This window comes from Oryctolagus cuniculus, chromosome 14 (assembly GCF_964237555.1).
Source record: "Oryctolagus cuniculus chromosome 14, mOryCun1.1, whole genome shotgun sequence".
In the NCBI taxonomy this organism is placed as follows: Eukaryota; Metazoa; Chordata; class Mammalia; order Lagomorpha; family Leporidae; genus Oryctolagus; species Oryctolagus cuniculus.
The window spans coordinates 91573480-91591241 of record NC_091445.1 but is presented as its reverse complement, the minus strand read 5'-3'; the positions used below and the strand labels follow the sequence as shown (position 1 = coordinate 91591241).

The 17762-nt window shown below is 47.3% G+C and overlaps 1 protein-coding gene across 7 annotated transcripts in view; it reads right to left on the bottom strand.

The window, feature by feature from the left end:
• The window catches only part of SEMA5A (semaphorin 5A), a 472925-nt gene that overhangs the window by 26285 nt on the left and 428878 nt on the right, over positions 1-17762 (bottom strand). For all 7 annotated transcript variants that reach the window (XM_070056841.1, XM_070056840.1, XM_070056845.1 and 4 more), the window contains 2 exons: positions 4563-4788; positions 1539-1757 (listed from right to left, as the gene is read on the bottom strand). In XM_070056841.1, coding sequence (XP_069912942.1) covers positions 1539-1757; positions 4563-4788 — 445 coding nt within the window. The remainder of the gene's footprint in view (positions 1-1538; positions 1758-4562; positions 4789-17762) is intronic.

The following is a 17762-nucleotide window of genomic DNA, read 5'->3' as shown; positions in this document are numbered from 1 at the left end:
GTAATGTCTAAGTGCTCACAGAAGATGCACCATCCTGGGGTTCTTCTCCAAAGTTAACTCCCTCAAAAAAATATATAGATAAGTCAAATCTAAGAAAGGTTTATTTTATTGAATTAAAAAAAGTACTTTCTTCCCTTATTGTAAAAACAACCCTGTTGGTGTTCTGTTGCACAGTGGGGTAATAACAGTTACCAATAACATACTGTACTTGTCTAAATGGCTAGACGAAAGACTTCTGAATGTACACACTACAAAGGAACCTTGAATGTATGAAGCGTTGGATGCTAATTATCCTAAAATCATTAAAATGTATGCATGTATCGAAAAATTACATTGACCATAAATATGTGCAATTAGTGTTTGTCATTAAAAATAAAAAACAAAATAATATAAATATTTAAATAAATGAAAAATTAAAAAAAGTTTGCTAAAAATGCAATGAAGGAAGGAAGATCAAGTAACTGCTTTATTCACCACTCAGGAAACAACTCGAATAGGGATTTCCATGCTAAGCCCTGCAGTGAGACCACCTCAGGAGCCCGGCTCTCCTGGAACCTCTACTCAGGCTAAAGTCCTGGGTAGGGGCTCCCTTAGCTCATCTTAATAACCCTCTGCTTGTCTGGGAAGTTGGGGGGATGGAAAGCAGGGTGTGAGGAGGCAGAGCCAGACCTTTTCCAGGCCTCCAGTGGAGATGAGGACATATCTTTGGAGGACTTAATTCATGAGCTGGACCCTAGGGACAGCACACACAGTAGGACTAGGGAAACAGCTTGGTGGGCTCCTGTGAGAGTCTCACTACACAGGTGACGCTGGAGGATGTGGTATGGATGGAGCCGGGTGAGGAGGGCTGGGTCCACTGGACTCCTGGGAAGCAGCAGCCCCTGGAAGGTAGTGGATGCTAATTTCAGGGATCCGCACATCGCTCCACACCAGGTCATGGGGGCTGACACCTTCTGGAGGCTCAGGGCGTAGTGCCTACGGTCCTTACACAGGCTCGTGGGAATGCTTCCGTTTCTTTTAAACTCAGAATAGAATAGAATAGAATAGAATAGAATAGAATAGAATAGAATAGAATAGAATAGAATGGAATGGAACGGAATCAAATCGAATCCAACGCAACGCAACGCAACGCAATGCAATCCAGTCCAGGATAGATTGTATCTGTCTCTACATCGAGCATTACAGAGGAAGGGGTTTCCAAGGCAAACATGCCCAGCACCCATGGAAGGCACAGTGTAGCCCAGCTATCAGATCTCTGCACACAGAAGACCGGGGCTGCCTGCCTGTCTGAACCGGCAGTTTCAATGCTGATTGGAGAGACTTGGGATGAGGCTTTCAGTCAGCTGCAGAGGGTGCGTTTCCAGCTCACACTCCCTCCATTCTTTCTTCTGTTCCTAGACCACACTGGGTTAAGCCAGCAGGGGAAGACACAACCCAGGATGTTTCTTAAGAACTCAGACCCCACACACAGAGCCAGGGAGCCGAGGGAAGCCAGTAAATCAGAAGACCTTGTGTGGCAGATTACACAATCCTCTTACCTGGACAGGGCAAAATGTTGCACTCCTGGTATTCCAGGGATGGGCCTAGGCAAGGCATCCCCCCATACTTGGGCTCAGGGTTGTTGCACACACGCTTCCGGTTCCGAATGCCCCTGCTGCAGTCCCGGCTGCACTGTGACCACGACGTCCAGGCTGACCACGCGCCGTTGACAGTGTGGGCGGAGTACCTCCCAGCACGCAGGAAATCGCCAGAGAGCCCTGCAAGGCAACAGCCCACGTGTGATTCTGTTGGTTCTTAGTCTGACTGCAGGCCCTGCTCACGCTCACGGTGTCAGCCGCGTTGTGCTTGATTTCTAGAATTATCCTCTCAAGTTCAGGTGAGCCCTTTCCACACTTGAGAAGCCAAAACACACTGCCGCTGAGTGACAGTCTCTTACAATTCAAGCTTCTTTCCCGGAGTTGCTATTAAATAAGAGCATACAGATGAATTCCATTTGTGAATGTCATAAAGTCCCTACCCTCTTCAGTAAATCTTGTATTTGTAGCTTATTTTGGGAGAAATTTCTTTGTAAAAGTTTTTATTTATTTATTCCGAGAGGCAGACAAGGGGAGGGGAGAAGAGCGGATGAGACCGAGGAAGTCACCATCCCCCGCGCACACTCCCAACACCTGAAGTGGATCAGGGCCGAAGCTGAGGGCAGAGAAGCCAATCCAGGTCTCCCACACGGGCAGCAGAGATCCAACCACCTGCACCATCTCCTGCTGCCTCCCAGGGTCTGCACAGCAGGAAGCTGGCATCAGGAGCCAGAGCCAGGCTTGCACTCAGGCATGCCAGTGTGGAGTCCAGGTGCCCTAACCTCCCAACCGGATTCTCAACCACCAGGCCAAAGGCACACCGTGCAGAAACCTCCTTCACACAGGACATAACACCTGCCTCTTTCCTGTGGGAATTCTACAAGTTCCTCATGGGAATACAGTGGTGTTCACCAGGAAGGACGCACCCTGGGAAAAACGGGAACAGGATTCAGACATGTTCTACACTCGTTCGTGCACCTGTTTCCCTTTCAAGACTGAGCCGGCACTGATGCAAGACGCCCAGTTATCTGCTCCTGGGTCACAGGGCACGGAAGGCCCTGCCTGCCCCAGGACAGAACACACCCCTGAATGGCCTTGCCCAATGCCAAACACTCCCGTGATGTTCAGAGAACATACGCCAGCAAAATGCATTTTCCCAGGAATCCAAAGGATGAGGACTGCAGCCTGGGTGCTGGGGTGGGGTGGGGAGATGTGTCCTGGCAGCAACCACAGCCAACAGGCTTCCAACTTCTGCCTGGACCCTTGGACCTGCCCAGCTGTCACACCAACCGTAGTCAGACTCTGGGTTTGCTTAGAAGGAAATGCCTACCTTCTTTTATTTTTTTAATTAAAAAATTTTTAACAGATTTATTTATTTATTTGGAAGAGTTATACAGAGAAAGGAGGAGAGGCAGAAAGGCGGAGAGGGAGAGGGAGAGGGGGAGAAGGAGACAAATAGGTCTTGCATCTGCTGGTTCACTTCCAATTGGCTGCAATGGCCAGAGCTGCACTGATCCGAAGCCAGGAGCCAGAGCTTCTTCCAGGTCCCCAACATGGGTGCAGGGACTGAAGAACTTGGGCCATCTTCTACTGCTTTCCCAGGCCAAAGCAGAGAGCTGGATAGAAAGTGGAGCAGCTGGGACATAAACCAGCATCCATATGGGATGCTGGCACTGCAGGCGGCGGCTTTACCGGCTATACCACAGCGCCAGCCCATGCCTACCTTCTTCAGTGTTGGAAAGATCAGGAGTTGGCTCACAGGCAGTGAGGTGACATGAGCTTTAACAGACAACTCTCAGGTAGGGCTGGAAGTTCTGGGGAGGCATGGCTGTAGGAAAACAGCCCCAGCGGTGTGTGTAGTTAGGGCTATAGGGCTGTTCACTTGGAAACTCCGTCAGCTCCTCTAGAGAGAACAGGAAGTAGGAGTGTTCTGTATGAAGCCATATTTTGCGGTCGTCAGTAAAGAGCAGCTATGTGTGATGAAGCCACGTTTTGGGTGGTAGGAGGCGAGCAAGTCTTCTTTGTGTTTTTAAGACATCAATCACCCAATGTGAGGGGGATCATTAGGCCTCAAGACGTAGGAAGGATGAAGTTCTTTTAAAGTCATGTCCACGATTTGCTTTTGGAGGGAATAGAAGACATCTCCTACAAATGTGCATCCAAGCTTTCCTAGTTTATATTATTAACTTTTAAAACATTTTATATAGAGACGAGGCTGGAAAGAGTACAAGTTATAGATTCAAAGAGACTAAAGTTAATGATGGAGAAAGAGCATCGTTTGTTCTCTCTTCTCTCCTTTGACGTCACTTAGGAAACAAGAGGGGACACAGCCTGCTATGAAACTGTAAGTCGTTGGGCCTGGTGTTGTGGAGCAGTAGGCTAAGCTGGCATCCCCAGTGTGTACTGGTTCAAGTCCTGGCTGCGCCCCTTCCAATCCAGCTACCTGCTAAAGTGTGTAGGAAAGCAGTGGAAGATGGTCCAAGAATAAGGGCCCCTATCACCTACATGGGAAACCCAGATGGAATTCCCAGCTCCTAGCTTAGGCCTGGCCCAGCCAAGGCTGTTGTGCATTTGTGGGGTCAAAGCAGATGGAGCAGATGGTAGATCGATTCTCTTTCAAATAAAAAATAAATCTGAAAAAAATAGTTATTATCAGTCTTTTCCTGTGCAAAATCTATCAATTACCCTTATCATGTATGCAATATAGATTACATATGGAGTTCAGTGATTCCTGTAGTTTTAGGCACCTGTTGGGACTCTAGGACGGTGTTCCCCATGGATAAAGGGAGATGCTGCATCCGACTCAATCCTGCAGGAAGGGCCTTTCCCTTCAGTCTGCTGCGAAGTCGGTCTTGCTCTCCAGGGATCACTGTTAGCAAGATGCCTGGCCATACACCCTCAGGACAGATCCCTGTGCTCTTCTCCAGCCTCAGATGCGAGATCAAGGGCTCTCGGAAACGTGGCTCAGCCTCCAGGGCCACCACTCACCGTCTGTGGAGCAGCCGCTGGTCCCATCACTGGAGCAGTATCGCATTTCAATCCTCTGTCTCCCCACTTCCAGCAAGTTAGGGTCGGGCAGGCGGGCTTTGCACGTGTACCGGAAGCGCTGCTCGTAGTGGCCGCCATTATCAGAGATGTTGACAGGGGTCCAGGGGGTCCAGGGGGTGGTCTTCTTCAGCTCGGGGCATGCATTGGTGTTACAAGGCTGGTACTCCTGGGAGAGGAAACACACAGCGTGCTTTACCCTAAGGCATACACTGGGCGACCTCACGGGGGGATCCCGACAACTTCAGATCCTGAGACATTCAACAGCTACTCCACAGAATGAAACACGCATTAACGTTAAGTGAGACACTGAACAGAATGCTGCGTGTGCCACTCCTACCCAACAGGGATCCACATGGATTCTTGTGTGTAAGCAATGAGAACAAGACAGCAAACATTAAATGCAGGCGAAAACAACAGTGATTCCATGACAATCGTCTCGCTCTCATTCGAGATGTCACAGCAATGCTGATTCATTCTGATGCTCACACCAGCTGTTGTTTTTAAAAGATTAAAATTGAAATGACGGAAGCAGATTTGCTTTTCAGGCTACATAAAATCCAGCTTAAGATGAATGGATATGATAAGCCTCGGGATCAGACTCAGAGCCTTCAACTGGCTGAGACCCCTTGTGAAGACACAATGCACGGTACTGTGAGCCTGCAGCAGGTTCTCCCATCACTTCCCTGGTCTGTTTCTCCTTCCTTCCCTCACCCAGATCCGTCCCTTGAAATCACAGATGGGAGGGCCCCGAGCAGGTGCACGCAGAGTAGACGGGAACGTGAGGCACGTGTGTGTGTCCACTGAGGGTGGCACCCAGGGATAGGATGATGGAAATCTGCCTGCAGCTCTCCCTGATGTATTTGACAAGAAGTCTAAAGGCTCGGACTTCAGAGAAAAAGCCTAATAGAAGCAATGCAAGGGTGTGCATCTTTCACCGCGTAGCAATGGCTGTTCCATTAGAAAGGAAACCCACAATGCTTAACACACCGAGTCATGGCCAACATTTTAGTGCCTTCTAAAAAAATGTTTATTTGAAAGGCAGACTTCGAGAGAGAGGCGGAGGGAGGGAAGGAGGGAGGGATGGAGGGAGAGAGAGAGAAAGATTTTCCATCTACAGGTTCACTCCCTAGATAGCTGTAACAGCCAGGGCTGGGATAGGCCAACGCCAGGAGCTTCCTCCAGGTCTCCCACGTGGGTGCAGGGGCCCGAGCACTTGGGCCATTCTCTGCTGCTTTCCCAGGCCACAGCAGAGTGTGATTGGATGTTGAACATCCAGGACTCAAACCAACACCCGTATGGGATGCCAGCCCTGCAAGCGATGCCTTAACCTTCTACACCACAGAGCTGATCCCTTAATGTCCTTCATCAATGTTAAGCATAGCAATAAAGTAAGAACTACGTCACTCTCTAAGCTTTATTTTTTTAAAGATTTATTTTTATTTATTTGAAATACAGAGTTATAGAGAGCAGTAGATGCAGAGAGAGGTCTTCCATCTGCTGGTTCACTCCCTAGATGGCTGCAACGGCCAGAGCTGCACCAATCTGAAGCCAGGAGCCTCCTCTGGGTCTTCCCTATCAGTGCAGGGGCCCAAGGACTTGGGCCATCTTCTACTGCTTTCCCAGGCCATAGCAGAGAGCTGGATCGGAAGAGGAGTAGCCAGGACTAGAATTGGTGCCCATATGGGATCCAGCACTTCAAGCCAGGGCTTTAACCCGCTGCACCACAGCGCTGCCCCTCTAAGCTTTATTATATGTTATTTATAATATAAGCTTATTATACAATAGAGACACATGCTGTTCCTATCACTTTCACCTGCTTTGATACTTCTCTCTGTGGAGCTCACAACTTGAAGTTTCTGGTAGTAGGGCTTGTTCACTCACTGTGCACCATGAGGACAGAGGACTCGGCTCTCTACTGCCCCCCAGTGTCCGCCCCATCACTGCAGGCTTCCCATCTCCCCTCACCCTAGTACTGCCATGCTGGGATTTGGTGACATTCGCTCTTGTCATTAGGGGAGAGGGAGGTGGTAGACTGTGAGCGATTTCTGACTACTGTGCATTTCCTTCCTGTGTATCTCACTGGCTCTCTTGTTCTTTCCTGGATGGTTATTGTTTGGTTTTTATGAACTTGTCGTTAATTCACCCCCATCATGTATTCAGACACAGTAGGAACTGTGCCAATTACACCTCCCTGAAGAAATCCATCTGAGAGTCCTCGGCTGTGCACCACCTGGCCTGGCTGTCCTCTGTGCTTGGTTAGAACACTGCTGTGTGTATCGCCCTGCACATCCACGCTCTCCTCTTTCTTCCTCTGTTTGGGCTACTCCCTCCTTCCTGAGTGCCATTCTCAACAGGGTGCTCACAAGCAGATGAGTGACATTTTGCTATTAACCTAAAACATCTTTATGCTCCCTCAACTTTGATGAAAGGTTTCGTAGAAATATTAGGTTGGGGGTAATTTTCCTTTAGAACTGAGTGTAATGGCTCATGCATTGTATTTCCCAATCTTGTCACTGAGAAGTATAAACTTCAATTGATTTCTAATCCTTTATGTGCGACCTTCCAGAACAATCTCTCTGTAGCCTTTGGGATCTTCTCTCCCCCTTTCAGGATTCTGAAATGGCATCACACGTTTGAGTCATTTTGGTGAACTCTTTTACCAGACAGACCCATGCTTTTTGTTTTGGAAATGTGCTTGAAGGCATTGTTGATGATTTCTTCTCCATTTCTCTTCTTTCTTGTTGGAACGTCTGTTGTCCTGCTATTGATGCAAACTTCTGTACCCATCTTTCAACTTTTTTGTCTCATATTTTCCCTGTCTTCAGCTTTTTTGCTCTGCTTTCTGGAAGATTTGCCAACATGATCTTCCAGAGCTGTTACTGGGATTTTCACCTCCTCTGTCAGAGTCTACATTTCAACAGCCATTTTGTGCCTCTTGGTTCTCGATGATCTCATCATTCAAGCTACCCCTCTGTCCTGGCCGCAGCACCTCTCTGGCAGGAGTCTGCTGATGGTAATTAGTGCAAGGCTCACTCTTCAGCGCTCTCTATCCCCCCACTTGCTGCTTTCTCTTGGCTCGTGTGGCTCTCTCTCGTGTGAGATGACTTCTTCCAATGCTGGCACATTCTTGGTGTGGTGCTCATTTTCAGAGTGGAGGGGTCAGAAGTTTAACTGCAAGTTCTGCTCATCCAGGAGGAATGTGTTGGCAATGGTGGGTCTTGCTGTGCTGTTCAGATGGAGGAAGCCATAAAGATCTGACACTTCTTCTGCTGGGCTCTGCAGGGACCAGGAGAGGATGCTCCAGGACTCTGCTCCTGGATGCTGGAGACTGGACCAGCAGGGATCACAGGGCCAAAGGAGCAAGGGGCTGGGCCCCTGGTATCCCACAGACAATCATTCTCTCACTCTGCCTCTTCCGTCCCCTGAGCCCCTTCCAGTGGAGTCCAGTACCCGGAGGTGTGGGGGCCTCTGTTTTGCTTTCCACACAATGCACTTCCTGGCTTCCCTGGGCAGAGATTGGGTTGCCTGGGGCATGGGAGGGGGCCAGGGGCATCTGACAGTTTCTGGAGAAGTCCCTCTACTTCATTTTGTCGCTAGCAAAACGGGGCTGCTCATCCCAGAGGCCTCTGGGTCTAGGGTATGAATGAAATGATTCTTATCCTGCATGGGTTGGGGGGGTCCCAAGACCACTTCCTGTTTCCATGAGTAGATGCAGGATTCATAGGATTACCTATGTGGTGCTACTCCCCACTGGGATTTATTGGAATGAAGAAACACAAAGCAAAATCAGCAATGGGAAAAGGACACAGAACACGTCCAGACAAAACCAGGCATGGGCAGAGTCCTCTCCCATCGCAGGCACACAGGATATACTTACCTGCCTCACCAACTAGCCGTGACAACATGTGTGCAGTAACGTCAACAAGGGGAGCCTGAGAGAGACCAGGTGCTCAGGGTTCTTTCTGGAGTCTGCTCACATGGGCACCTGGTCCTGCCAGTGCAGACTCCATGAAGGCAAGCAGGCCTTCAGTACCCACCATTGTCTGTGCACAGAGCTTAGGCACAGGGAACCACCCTTGTGAGTCTGGGATGGTGGAAATGAGCCTGAAATGCGAATCTCCAGAGAGGAGCAGACCCCCAGCCTCAACACAGGCCACCCTGCAGCTCACAGCAGGATCGTAGCTCTGCTAAGGTTTTCTATATGTTCTCTTCTACTAGTCTTGAATTCCCTTTTCTATGTTTCTAGATTCTGCTCCAACTAATGACATGGTTCTTTTGCTCTGTTTTTTCCTGTCCCTGTGGGTTTATGCCTCAAAAAGACTGCCCCTCAAATATTAAATTAGCAAATTTCAAAAAGTGCAGTGTGTCCAAGCCATCAGAATCTCTTGGGAGAACCAAGTGATCTTTATTTCACTGCTGTTCTAGTTATTCAAATCAGGTTTCCTTATTCATAGTCCATCTTAATATTTTTTTTTTACAATGGCCAGTACCCAGAGTTGTTCGTGTTTGCAACATCATAGGCTTTTAACTAGAAATACGTGGAGCAATCATCGCTGCCTGTGTGATTTAATCTCCTCCAGCCACTCCTCCTGGCCCACAGCATCTCCACGCCAACAAGTACTGGAAAGATGGATGGCTTCGTTTTCCTTTGTTTATATCATCTTCTGGATGCCTCCTAAAGGGAACAAAACATAGCCCCAGCGACTGCCCTGGATCCATGTGTGAGAAACTGCATGTAACATGCGTGTGCTCTTTATCACTAGGGATGGAGGCCACGTGGCCGGGATGCAGAAAATCCTTGATTGGATCTGTGCCTGCGGGAGGGGCACTGGAGATGCCACACACTGCTCTCCTCCTGGTCACTCTGTGCCAGCATCACTGGGCAGGGGTCCAGGAGCTGCTTGCAGAAATGGACTCAAAACACACTCAGCTATGGACCTGTGCTTTGCAGAGGTCTCCTGGCACTAGCCAGGTCGACCTTACGTGTGAAAGGTAAGCCCCTGGATCCTAACGAACAGACACAGCAGGTACTCCCCACGGTTCTTAGCTTCCTCCCGCTAGAAATGGCAGCTTCTCTATGGAGGTGAAGTTTAATTTTGGGAATCCACGCATGGCTAACATATCCGAGAGCTGTCTGCATTGCCACTGTGTGCAGGTCCTGGAAGGCCAGGTGTCACCTGTCCCAGAGGCAGTCACAGCTCGTGGTGGATGCAGATCAATCAGCTCACTGGACTGAGGCCTCCTTGGCTTAGCTGGCGTCTCTCGAAGAACACGGCTCCACGGGAGACTCGGGGTGACTCCCCCTTCCAGCTGCTTCGTGAGGCTGGACCATATGCCCCTCTGCTTACGCTTTCAAGACAGGAAAGGCTCAGAAGTGCTGCAGCCAATCTATCTCTTATACGGTGATTCAATTGTGGTCACTTAACTGGCTTAACCAAGTTTGGAATTTCCATGTGAACTGCAGGCACACCATATAGATTTGAACTTCAACAGCACCATGTTTATTTAATACCAAAAAATATTTTTTTAAAAAAAGAGAATTCAGCTATTATTGCCAGATACATTTGTTAATAGTCTGGTGGAAAATACTAGGTAAGAACAGTTCCTAAAGCGACTTACATAATTACAGCAGATACACCCCCTGCGGATTCTGCATCTCAGGCAACAGTGAGGAAAGCATTTGTTTACAGGAGCCATCCAGGTAGAGGCTCAGTCAGAGACCTGCTTCTCCTATGTCATCTCGTGTGCGCCTTCTCCCTGGCCTGAGTTATTACCGCTCGTCTCGCCCAGGCCCCCATGCCACAGGCCCGCATTTCACTGACGGTTAATTATCTGTTTGTAATTCTGCTTCCGCTGACACACTACAAGCTTGTCAGAAGAACCTGTTCATACTTACATTACATTACCTACCATGACACAGCACCAGTCTTTAGTTTATAAAGGATAAGTCATATTGATCCAGTCACAGATAAGCCTATTCAAGTGGAATTTGCATACACTCGGGAACAAATTTAGGCGTTAAGTGGGACCTCCTGTGTTGCTACTTATTTTTCCTTTGAAAAATCTAAAGTGGCTTAAATTCCATAGATGGAAGGCAGAACTGAGAGCTGGGGACAAGCAGACTTTTGCTACCTTATGCTGAGCACAAAATTTGAAAATTAACTTCAAAGTCATTTCATCAATAGCTGAGTATATAAACAGAATTTATTTCCATATGGAGTACTTGTGGTCTCCATGTGCATTTATCCAGCTCTCTTTCAGGAAGTAATCTTGGCATGCTGAGACAGAAGAAAGAAACAGTAAAGCAACGCAAATGTGCTTGCAAAGTGCACACACACAGAGGCACAGGCAGGGTAACCAAGCTGGGATTGCAGAAGCCAAGGGCTACCCGGAAAGATGGACAGGGAGCTCCGAGGGTCAAGGCAGGGCAACCAGTAAGCTGTGAAAGGAAGTACTGGACTCCCTCTAAGACGGAGTCACGGAAACACCAAAGTAACTAAAGATACGTGAGACCACAGCTCCTAGGACATGGACCTCAGGCAACCAGCACCCATTAGCACTGACTGATGGCGAACCAAGGGGTAACCCAGCAATGAAGACACACACGGCCTTGAGAGCCCGGGACGCCAATGCCACTGCGGCTCTCTCAGGGGAGACGGTTATACTGAAGAAAGCACACTCCCGAGACACGCGGACGTCACCGCTCGAGCTGAGAGTCAGCAGCTCTGAAAGAAGAAATTACACAGGGGAGGGAAAAGACCCGGAAGAGCTCCGAGGGACCTGTACACACGGGGCCAGGAAGAGTGCTTGCGGCCGGCGCCGCGGCTCACTAGGCTAATCCTCCGCCTGCGGCACCGGCACACCACGTTCTAGTCCCGGTTGGGGCGCCGGATCCTGTCCTGGTCACTCCTCTTCCAGGCCAGCTCTCTGCTGTGGCCCGGGAGTGCAGTGGAGGATGGCCCAAGTGCTTGGGCCCTGCACCTGCATAGGAGACCAGCAGGAAGCACCTGGTTCCTGGCTTTGGATCAGCGCAGCACGTCAGCCGTAGCGGCCACTTTGGGGGGTGAACCAACGGAAGGAAGACCTTTCTCTCCATCTCTCTCTCTCACTGTCTAACTCTGCCTGCCCTCCCCCCCCAAAAAAAGTGCTTGGTCTTGAGAAGTGAACAATCACACAGTTCACAAGTTCACGGTAAAATACACAAAAAAGCTTTGCCTCTGCAGTGGGGAAAACGTACCCTAGTCTAAATGCTTTCCTTTTTTCTTTTTAAAGGACTTATTTATTTGAAAGGCAGAGTTACAGAGAGGCAGAGGCAGAGGCAGAGGCAGAGGCAGAGGCAGAGGCAGAGGCAGAGGGAGAGAGAGAGAGAGAGAGAGAGAGAGAGAGAGAGACACAGAGACAGAGACAGAGACAGAGAAGGAGAGAGAAGTCTTCCACCCACTGGTTCATTCCCCAGATGGCTGCCAACAGCCAGAGCTGGGCTGATCTGCAGCCAGCAGCTTCTTCCAGGTCTCCCATGCGGTTACAGGGGCCCAAGAACCTGGGCCATCTTCTACTGCTTTCCCAGGCCATAGCAGAGAGTGGGATTGGAGTGGAGCTGCCAAGACTTGAACTGGCACCCATATGGGATGCCAGCACTGCAGGCAGCGGCTTTACCCGCTATGCCACAGTTCTGCCACCTAAATGCTTTTCTAATCCTAACTAACAAAGCCTAAACGTAAGAGCCAAAATCATCACTCTGGTTTACTGTAACTGACCACACCCTTAAATAGAACTCTACCATATTTTTAGGACAGCAAAGGTGTCCAGCACACAACATAATATTCATAGTGTCTTACACACAACCCAAAATTACCAGATAGGAAGAGACCAAAACCCATACATATTATGAGGCGAAAGATCAATCAGTTGAAACTTATGCATGAAAGACAGAGTTGACAGGATTTGTAGCCAAGAACATTGAGGCAGTTATTCTAACTGTATTACATACCTTCAGGGAACTAGAAGAAAAAGCAGCATATTAAATAGAGACCTGGACCCTGTAAGGAAGACATACCTGTAACACGCCAACCGTATATACCATTTCTGGGTAATTGCAAAGGAAAATGAAACCTAAGACATTCTAGAGGCCAACTTTAACCTGATATCAATCAAAGCCAAATATGTATCTGCACTCATTGTTAGTGCAAACATGCACACATAAAAAGTATAGTAATTTTTTCCTGGGATTAATGTTTGGATCTTTGAAAGTGAATCTAACCACTATTTGTAGATAAATACTTCATAAATACAATTCATGCAACATCAACTCTCATTTTACTTGTCATCATAATCATACACAGCTGAAATGTGATGCTACTTTCTATCAAGCAGCCAGCCAGTGTATCAGCAGCGTGTCGTAGCACGTGTACGAGTGTGAGTGTATGAGTGTGAGTGTAGCCTCTTTTTAAATTTTATTTTTTTAATTTTTATTTATTTTTTTGACAGGCAGAGTGGACAGTGAGAGAGAGAGAGAGACAAAGGTCTTCCTTTGCCGTTGGTTCACTCTCCAGTGGCCACTGCGGCCGGTGCACCGTGGCCAGCGCACTGCACTGATCCGAAGGCAGGAGCCAGGTGGTTCTCCTGGTCTCCATGGGGTGCAGGGCCCAAGCACTTGGGCCATCCTCCACTGTACTCCCTGGCCACAGCAGAGAGCTGGCCTGGAAGAGGGGCAACCGGGACAGAATCTGGCGCCCCGACTGGGACTAGAACCTGAGGTGCTGGTGCCAAAGGCGGAGGATTAGCCTATTGAGCCGTGGCGCCAGCCTGTGTGTAGCCTCTTACAAGTCCACTTATTTCCCTTATCATCAGTTCTTTGGCTGAGTGCCATTCTTTAATGCGGGCACAGGCCTTTGAACAAGACAGAGCCCTTGTTGTCTCCCCTGAGATGAGGAGAGTCTGCAAGTGGCCAGCAGGCTTGGGGAAAGGAGAACCCGGCCTTCAGGCCAGTTCTTCCTTCTTTGCTGTCCAAACCTCTGCAAATCATCTTTAAATGCTTGGAACATAGCCTGACAGTGCCAAAGGAAGGGTTAGACAGGAAGATCAAGAAGTGTTGTCAAGAAGTGATTGCAATCCACATCTTGCTTTAAATTTAGTCAGCTGTCCCAAATACATAGCCAGAGTGTGTGTGTGTGTGTGTGTGTGTGTATGTGTGTTTACATTTGGTTCATAGAAGGTGAAAACACACTGCGAATACAGCATAAGAGACACAGCTTACACTCATCATTCTGAAAATAGGTTGAAGACTGGGAGATTTTTAAAAATATGCCTGCTTTCTTTCCATTACTCTCACTTGCAAAAAAGCTCAATGGAATATAGCAGAAATGCTTTGGAAAAAATGTGAAAATGATATTATATCCAAAAAAGTGAGTATTTTTCAATAAAAAAAAATTGTGCACAATCCCAGTAAGTTATGCAGCTACTGCTTGCACGTTAGCAGATTTCTCCTCCGTAGCTGCTCCTCTTCATACCTTATGATGCCACTGTCATAAACCTTTATGATGTCACTTGTTTGCAGGGAGGTCCCTATGCCTCGGAGTTTCCCTGGGGAAAGACCTGCGAGGGATTTAATCTCTTATCACCCCTGAGTGATGGGTGTAATGGTTGCTCCAGAGGGGCTGCTGATCAGTCTGACATCTCAGGGGCTTCCAAATGGATGCATTACTTTCAACCCGCAGCCAGCCTGAATTTTTTTAAGTGCAGAAAAGCACACGAGTACTCCTTTGCCTTCTTACTAAAAAACAATGTGGGAAGTGTGTGTGTGTGTGTGTGTGTGTGCACGCTTGTATGCATAGCAAATGGAGTTGGCTTTCCTCCTCACACATTATTTTAAGCCTTCCTTTTTTATAACACTGTAGAAAGCTGAAAAGGGTAAGAAAATTGGTGCTATTGCTGGAAGTCATTTTTATTACAGAATCTGTGATTTGTGGGTGCTTTTGCCTCCATAAACTTACAACTCAAATGAGAAGATTCACCTATTTATTTTATTTTCTCACCATAATGCCCTTAAATTCTTACCCTCCGAGAGTGAAAGTCAAGAATTCACACATTTTATCTCTCTGGCATAGATCTTACAGGGAGAGGGGAAAGTTCTTGAAGTTGGAAGGGGATGCCTAGTGTGTGTGTGGGGGTGGGTTTACTTCTCAGTCTAACAACTGAAGTGGGTGACCTTGAGCAAAGACTCCAGGCTTATTGCTCTCCCTCCATTTGTAGAAGGAAAATGTTTCAGTGCAGCAAACCTTTGAGGACATTTGAATGTTTTCTCCAGAGTTTAGGGATTCTGGAAAAACACAAGCAAATAACACAAACCAGAGTGGGACTGTGTTACTTCTGACGGAGGCTTAAGCAGCACTGCTCACGGGACTTGGTTCTACCATAACATGCAGCTGCTTCAAAAAGTTTCTGGAAAATGGAATTAAAATACAAGTTTATTTCAGTGCCAACTCTTTTGTAATACATGCATGGGTTTTTCATAATTTGAATTTTTCTCGAGCTTTTAGAAGACTCTTAATCTAGGGGTAGTTACCTAGATTCTTTTAAAGACAAATAGAACAACAAATGCCCATGTGTTTTCTTCCTAGAAAAGTATGTCAGCCGTGCATATCTGCATACATATACAAACACAAGACATGTAAGAGTTGAGGACAGATTCCATAACCCTTGGATTCGGTGTCACGAGTGTAGCCACGTGATGACAATCGCTTCCACGTCTCTGCTTCTCTTCCAGCACTCTGAGGATTCAATGCATTTCATGAACAAAGTGAAGCTGAGTTTTCCTCTCTTTTCTCCTTTGCTTCTGGAATCTGTTCCAGTGGCAAGGAATTCTCTCTTGTGAGAAAGTTTTAACTTCAAATTCTTATAAAGACTGTTATTTGTAATTCAAAGGGTCTACAAAAGATTCTTGGAAAATTCCTGCTGTTGAAAAACTACACACGGACTTCAAACATTTTTACAGCAAAATAAGCTCGCACTACCTGGTTAGGACTTATCTGAACACAGCCTAGATTGACTGGGGCGGAAGCAAGGGTAGTTTAAGAGGGCCTCTACTGGAGAACATAAACGAAGCAGAAACAAAGTTCAAATTTATGATGAAACTTGGGTGGGAGAATGGTGAAATCACCGATAACTTGACAATAAAGTTTTGGGGGAAAAAGTCCAAAGAACATCAGCAGTTTACAAATACGTAATCCATTCTCAGAAGGAACGAGACCATCCTGAAAGTGAAACCCACACAGCAGTTCACAGCAGTCCGTGAGAAGCAAACTAATCCTGTTGGTCGCCTGCATGAAGAGGACCAGTGATGAGCAGCACAAACCACAGCCCACAGCACAGACATGTCCACTGATTCAGCTTGCACAATGCTGACAAGTTACAGTGGAAGCACAGATGGAAGCGTGGCCTAGCAGGTAAGAAGCCACTTAAGGGGCCCACAGCCCCTTATTATTCACTCCAGCCACAGATTTCCACTTCCCGCTGATGCAAACCCTGGGGAGCAACAGGTGCTAGCTGATGGGACCCCGTCTTTCACATGGGAGACCTGGACTGAGTTTCTGCTCCTGGGAAAAACTGGAAGACAGCTGTCTGTCATTCTCTCTTTCTCTGTGCACACACGTGTGTGTGTGTTTCTATTCCTCTCTCTCAAATAAAAATGTAAAGTACAAATGTTATGGTTGATGGCTGATAAAACTGTTGTTCCTAGATATGCTGCGGACAAGAGCAGAGCTCTCAATGGACATTTAGGCAAATGCAATCAAGATCCTGAAGCATTTCCTTGAAGAACTGGAGCATGGGACGAACCATGGCTTTACCAGTACAATCCCACAGACAAAGTAAAATCAAAGCAACGGCTACCAAGAACTGGTCCAGACAAAGCAACAGCAGAGTAGTTAAGAACAAAGGTCGGGGAGATAAATTTTGGGGGAGTATTTTCAAGGAATTTTGCTTGTTCACTTTCTGTGGTGCCAAAGATAGACAGTATGTACTTATTATGAAAGTGTTTTGGGAAATTTAGCCAAATCTTTAGCACAAATACTTCCAGAAAAATTTCCCTGAAGAGTTGCTACTCATTCCTCTTTTCAACAAGGGGGATTTCATGGGAATCCGATGCAAAAATCATTAGGCATTCATCTTATATGGTTCTGATTTGGCTCTTTCTGACTTCTTTTTGTTTCCTTAAACTGTTTCCTAATTTTTTTTTAAAGTGTCTTCACTGGACTCCCATTTTTCTTTAGTTAAGATTGTAAAAAAAATAAATTAATTAATTAAAAAAAGACTGCATTGAGGTTAAGTCTCTAGGTCTGTCCATTATTTATGGAGGGACTAGATGGCTGGTATTGCCACTTAAGTGGCAATGTATGTTGAGAAATAAAGCTTATATCTCATTACAATCTTTTTTCAACACCATTTTCCCACAAACTTGCTGAGATCCCTTCAAACATAGGACATTCCTGGTGTGGATGACTCCCCCATTCTTATTAAATTGCCTGGTAGTATTCACAGCTCATGCTTTTGGGTTCAACTGTACAGAATGGTGGGAAATATACACAGAATGACCATCAACTTGTACTCCACCTTCACCATTACATTCAAGCTGCAGGTTTTAGCCCACTGTGTTTGGGTACAATGGACTGGGCAAACCCCTTTATGTTTTAAAATGGTGTTCTGTTCATTCCGTGACAGGGATTTTCCCAAGGAATGCTAATGGATGCTGCAGAAAAAGCAGCTGAGAAGTCCTGGGTGAAATAAGACTAAATGGGTTTCTTCAGATAAAAAGTGATCAGTCCAGCGCTGTGGCTCACTTGGCTAATCCTCTACCTGTGGCGCCGGCACACTGGGTTCTAGTCCCTGTTGGGGTGCTGGATTCTGTCCTGGCTGCTCCTCTTCCAGGCCAGCTCTCTGCTGTGGCCTGGGAGGGCAGCAGAGGATGGCCCAAGTACTTGGGTCCCTGCACCCTCATGGGAAACTGGGAGGAAACACCTGGCTCCTGGCTTTGGATCGGTGCAGCTCGGCTGTGGCGGCCATTTGGGGGGTGAACCAATGGAAGGAAGGCCTTTCTCTCTGTCTCTCTCTCTCACTGTCTAACTCTGCCTGTCAAATAAAAAA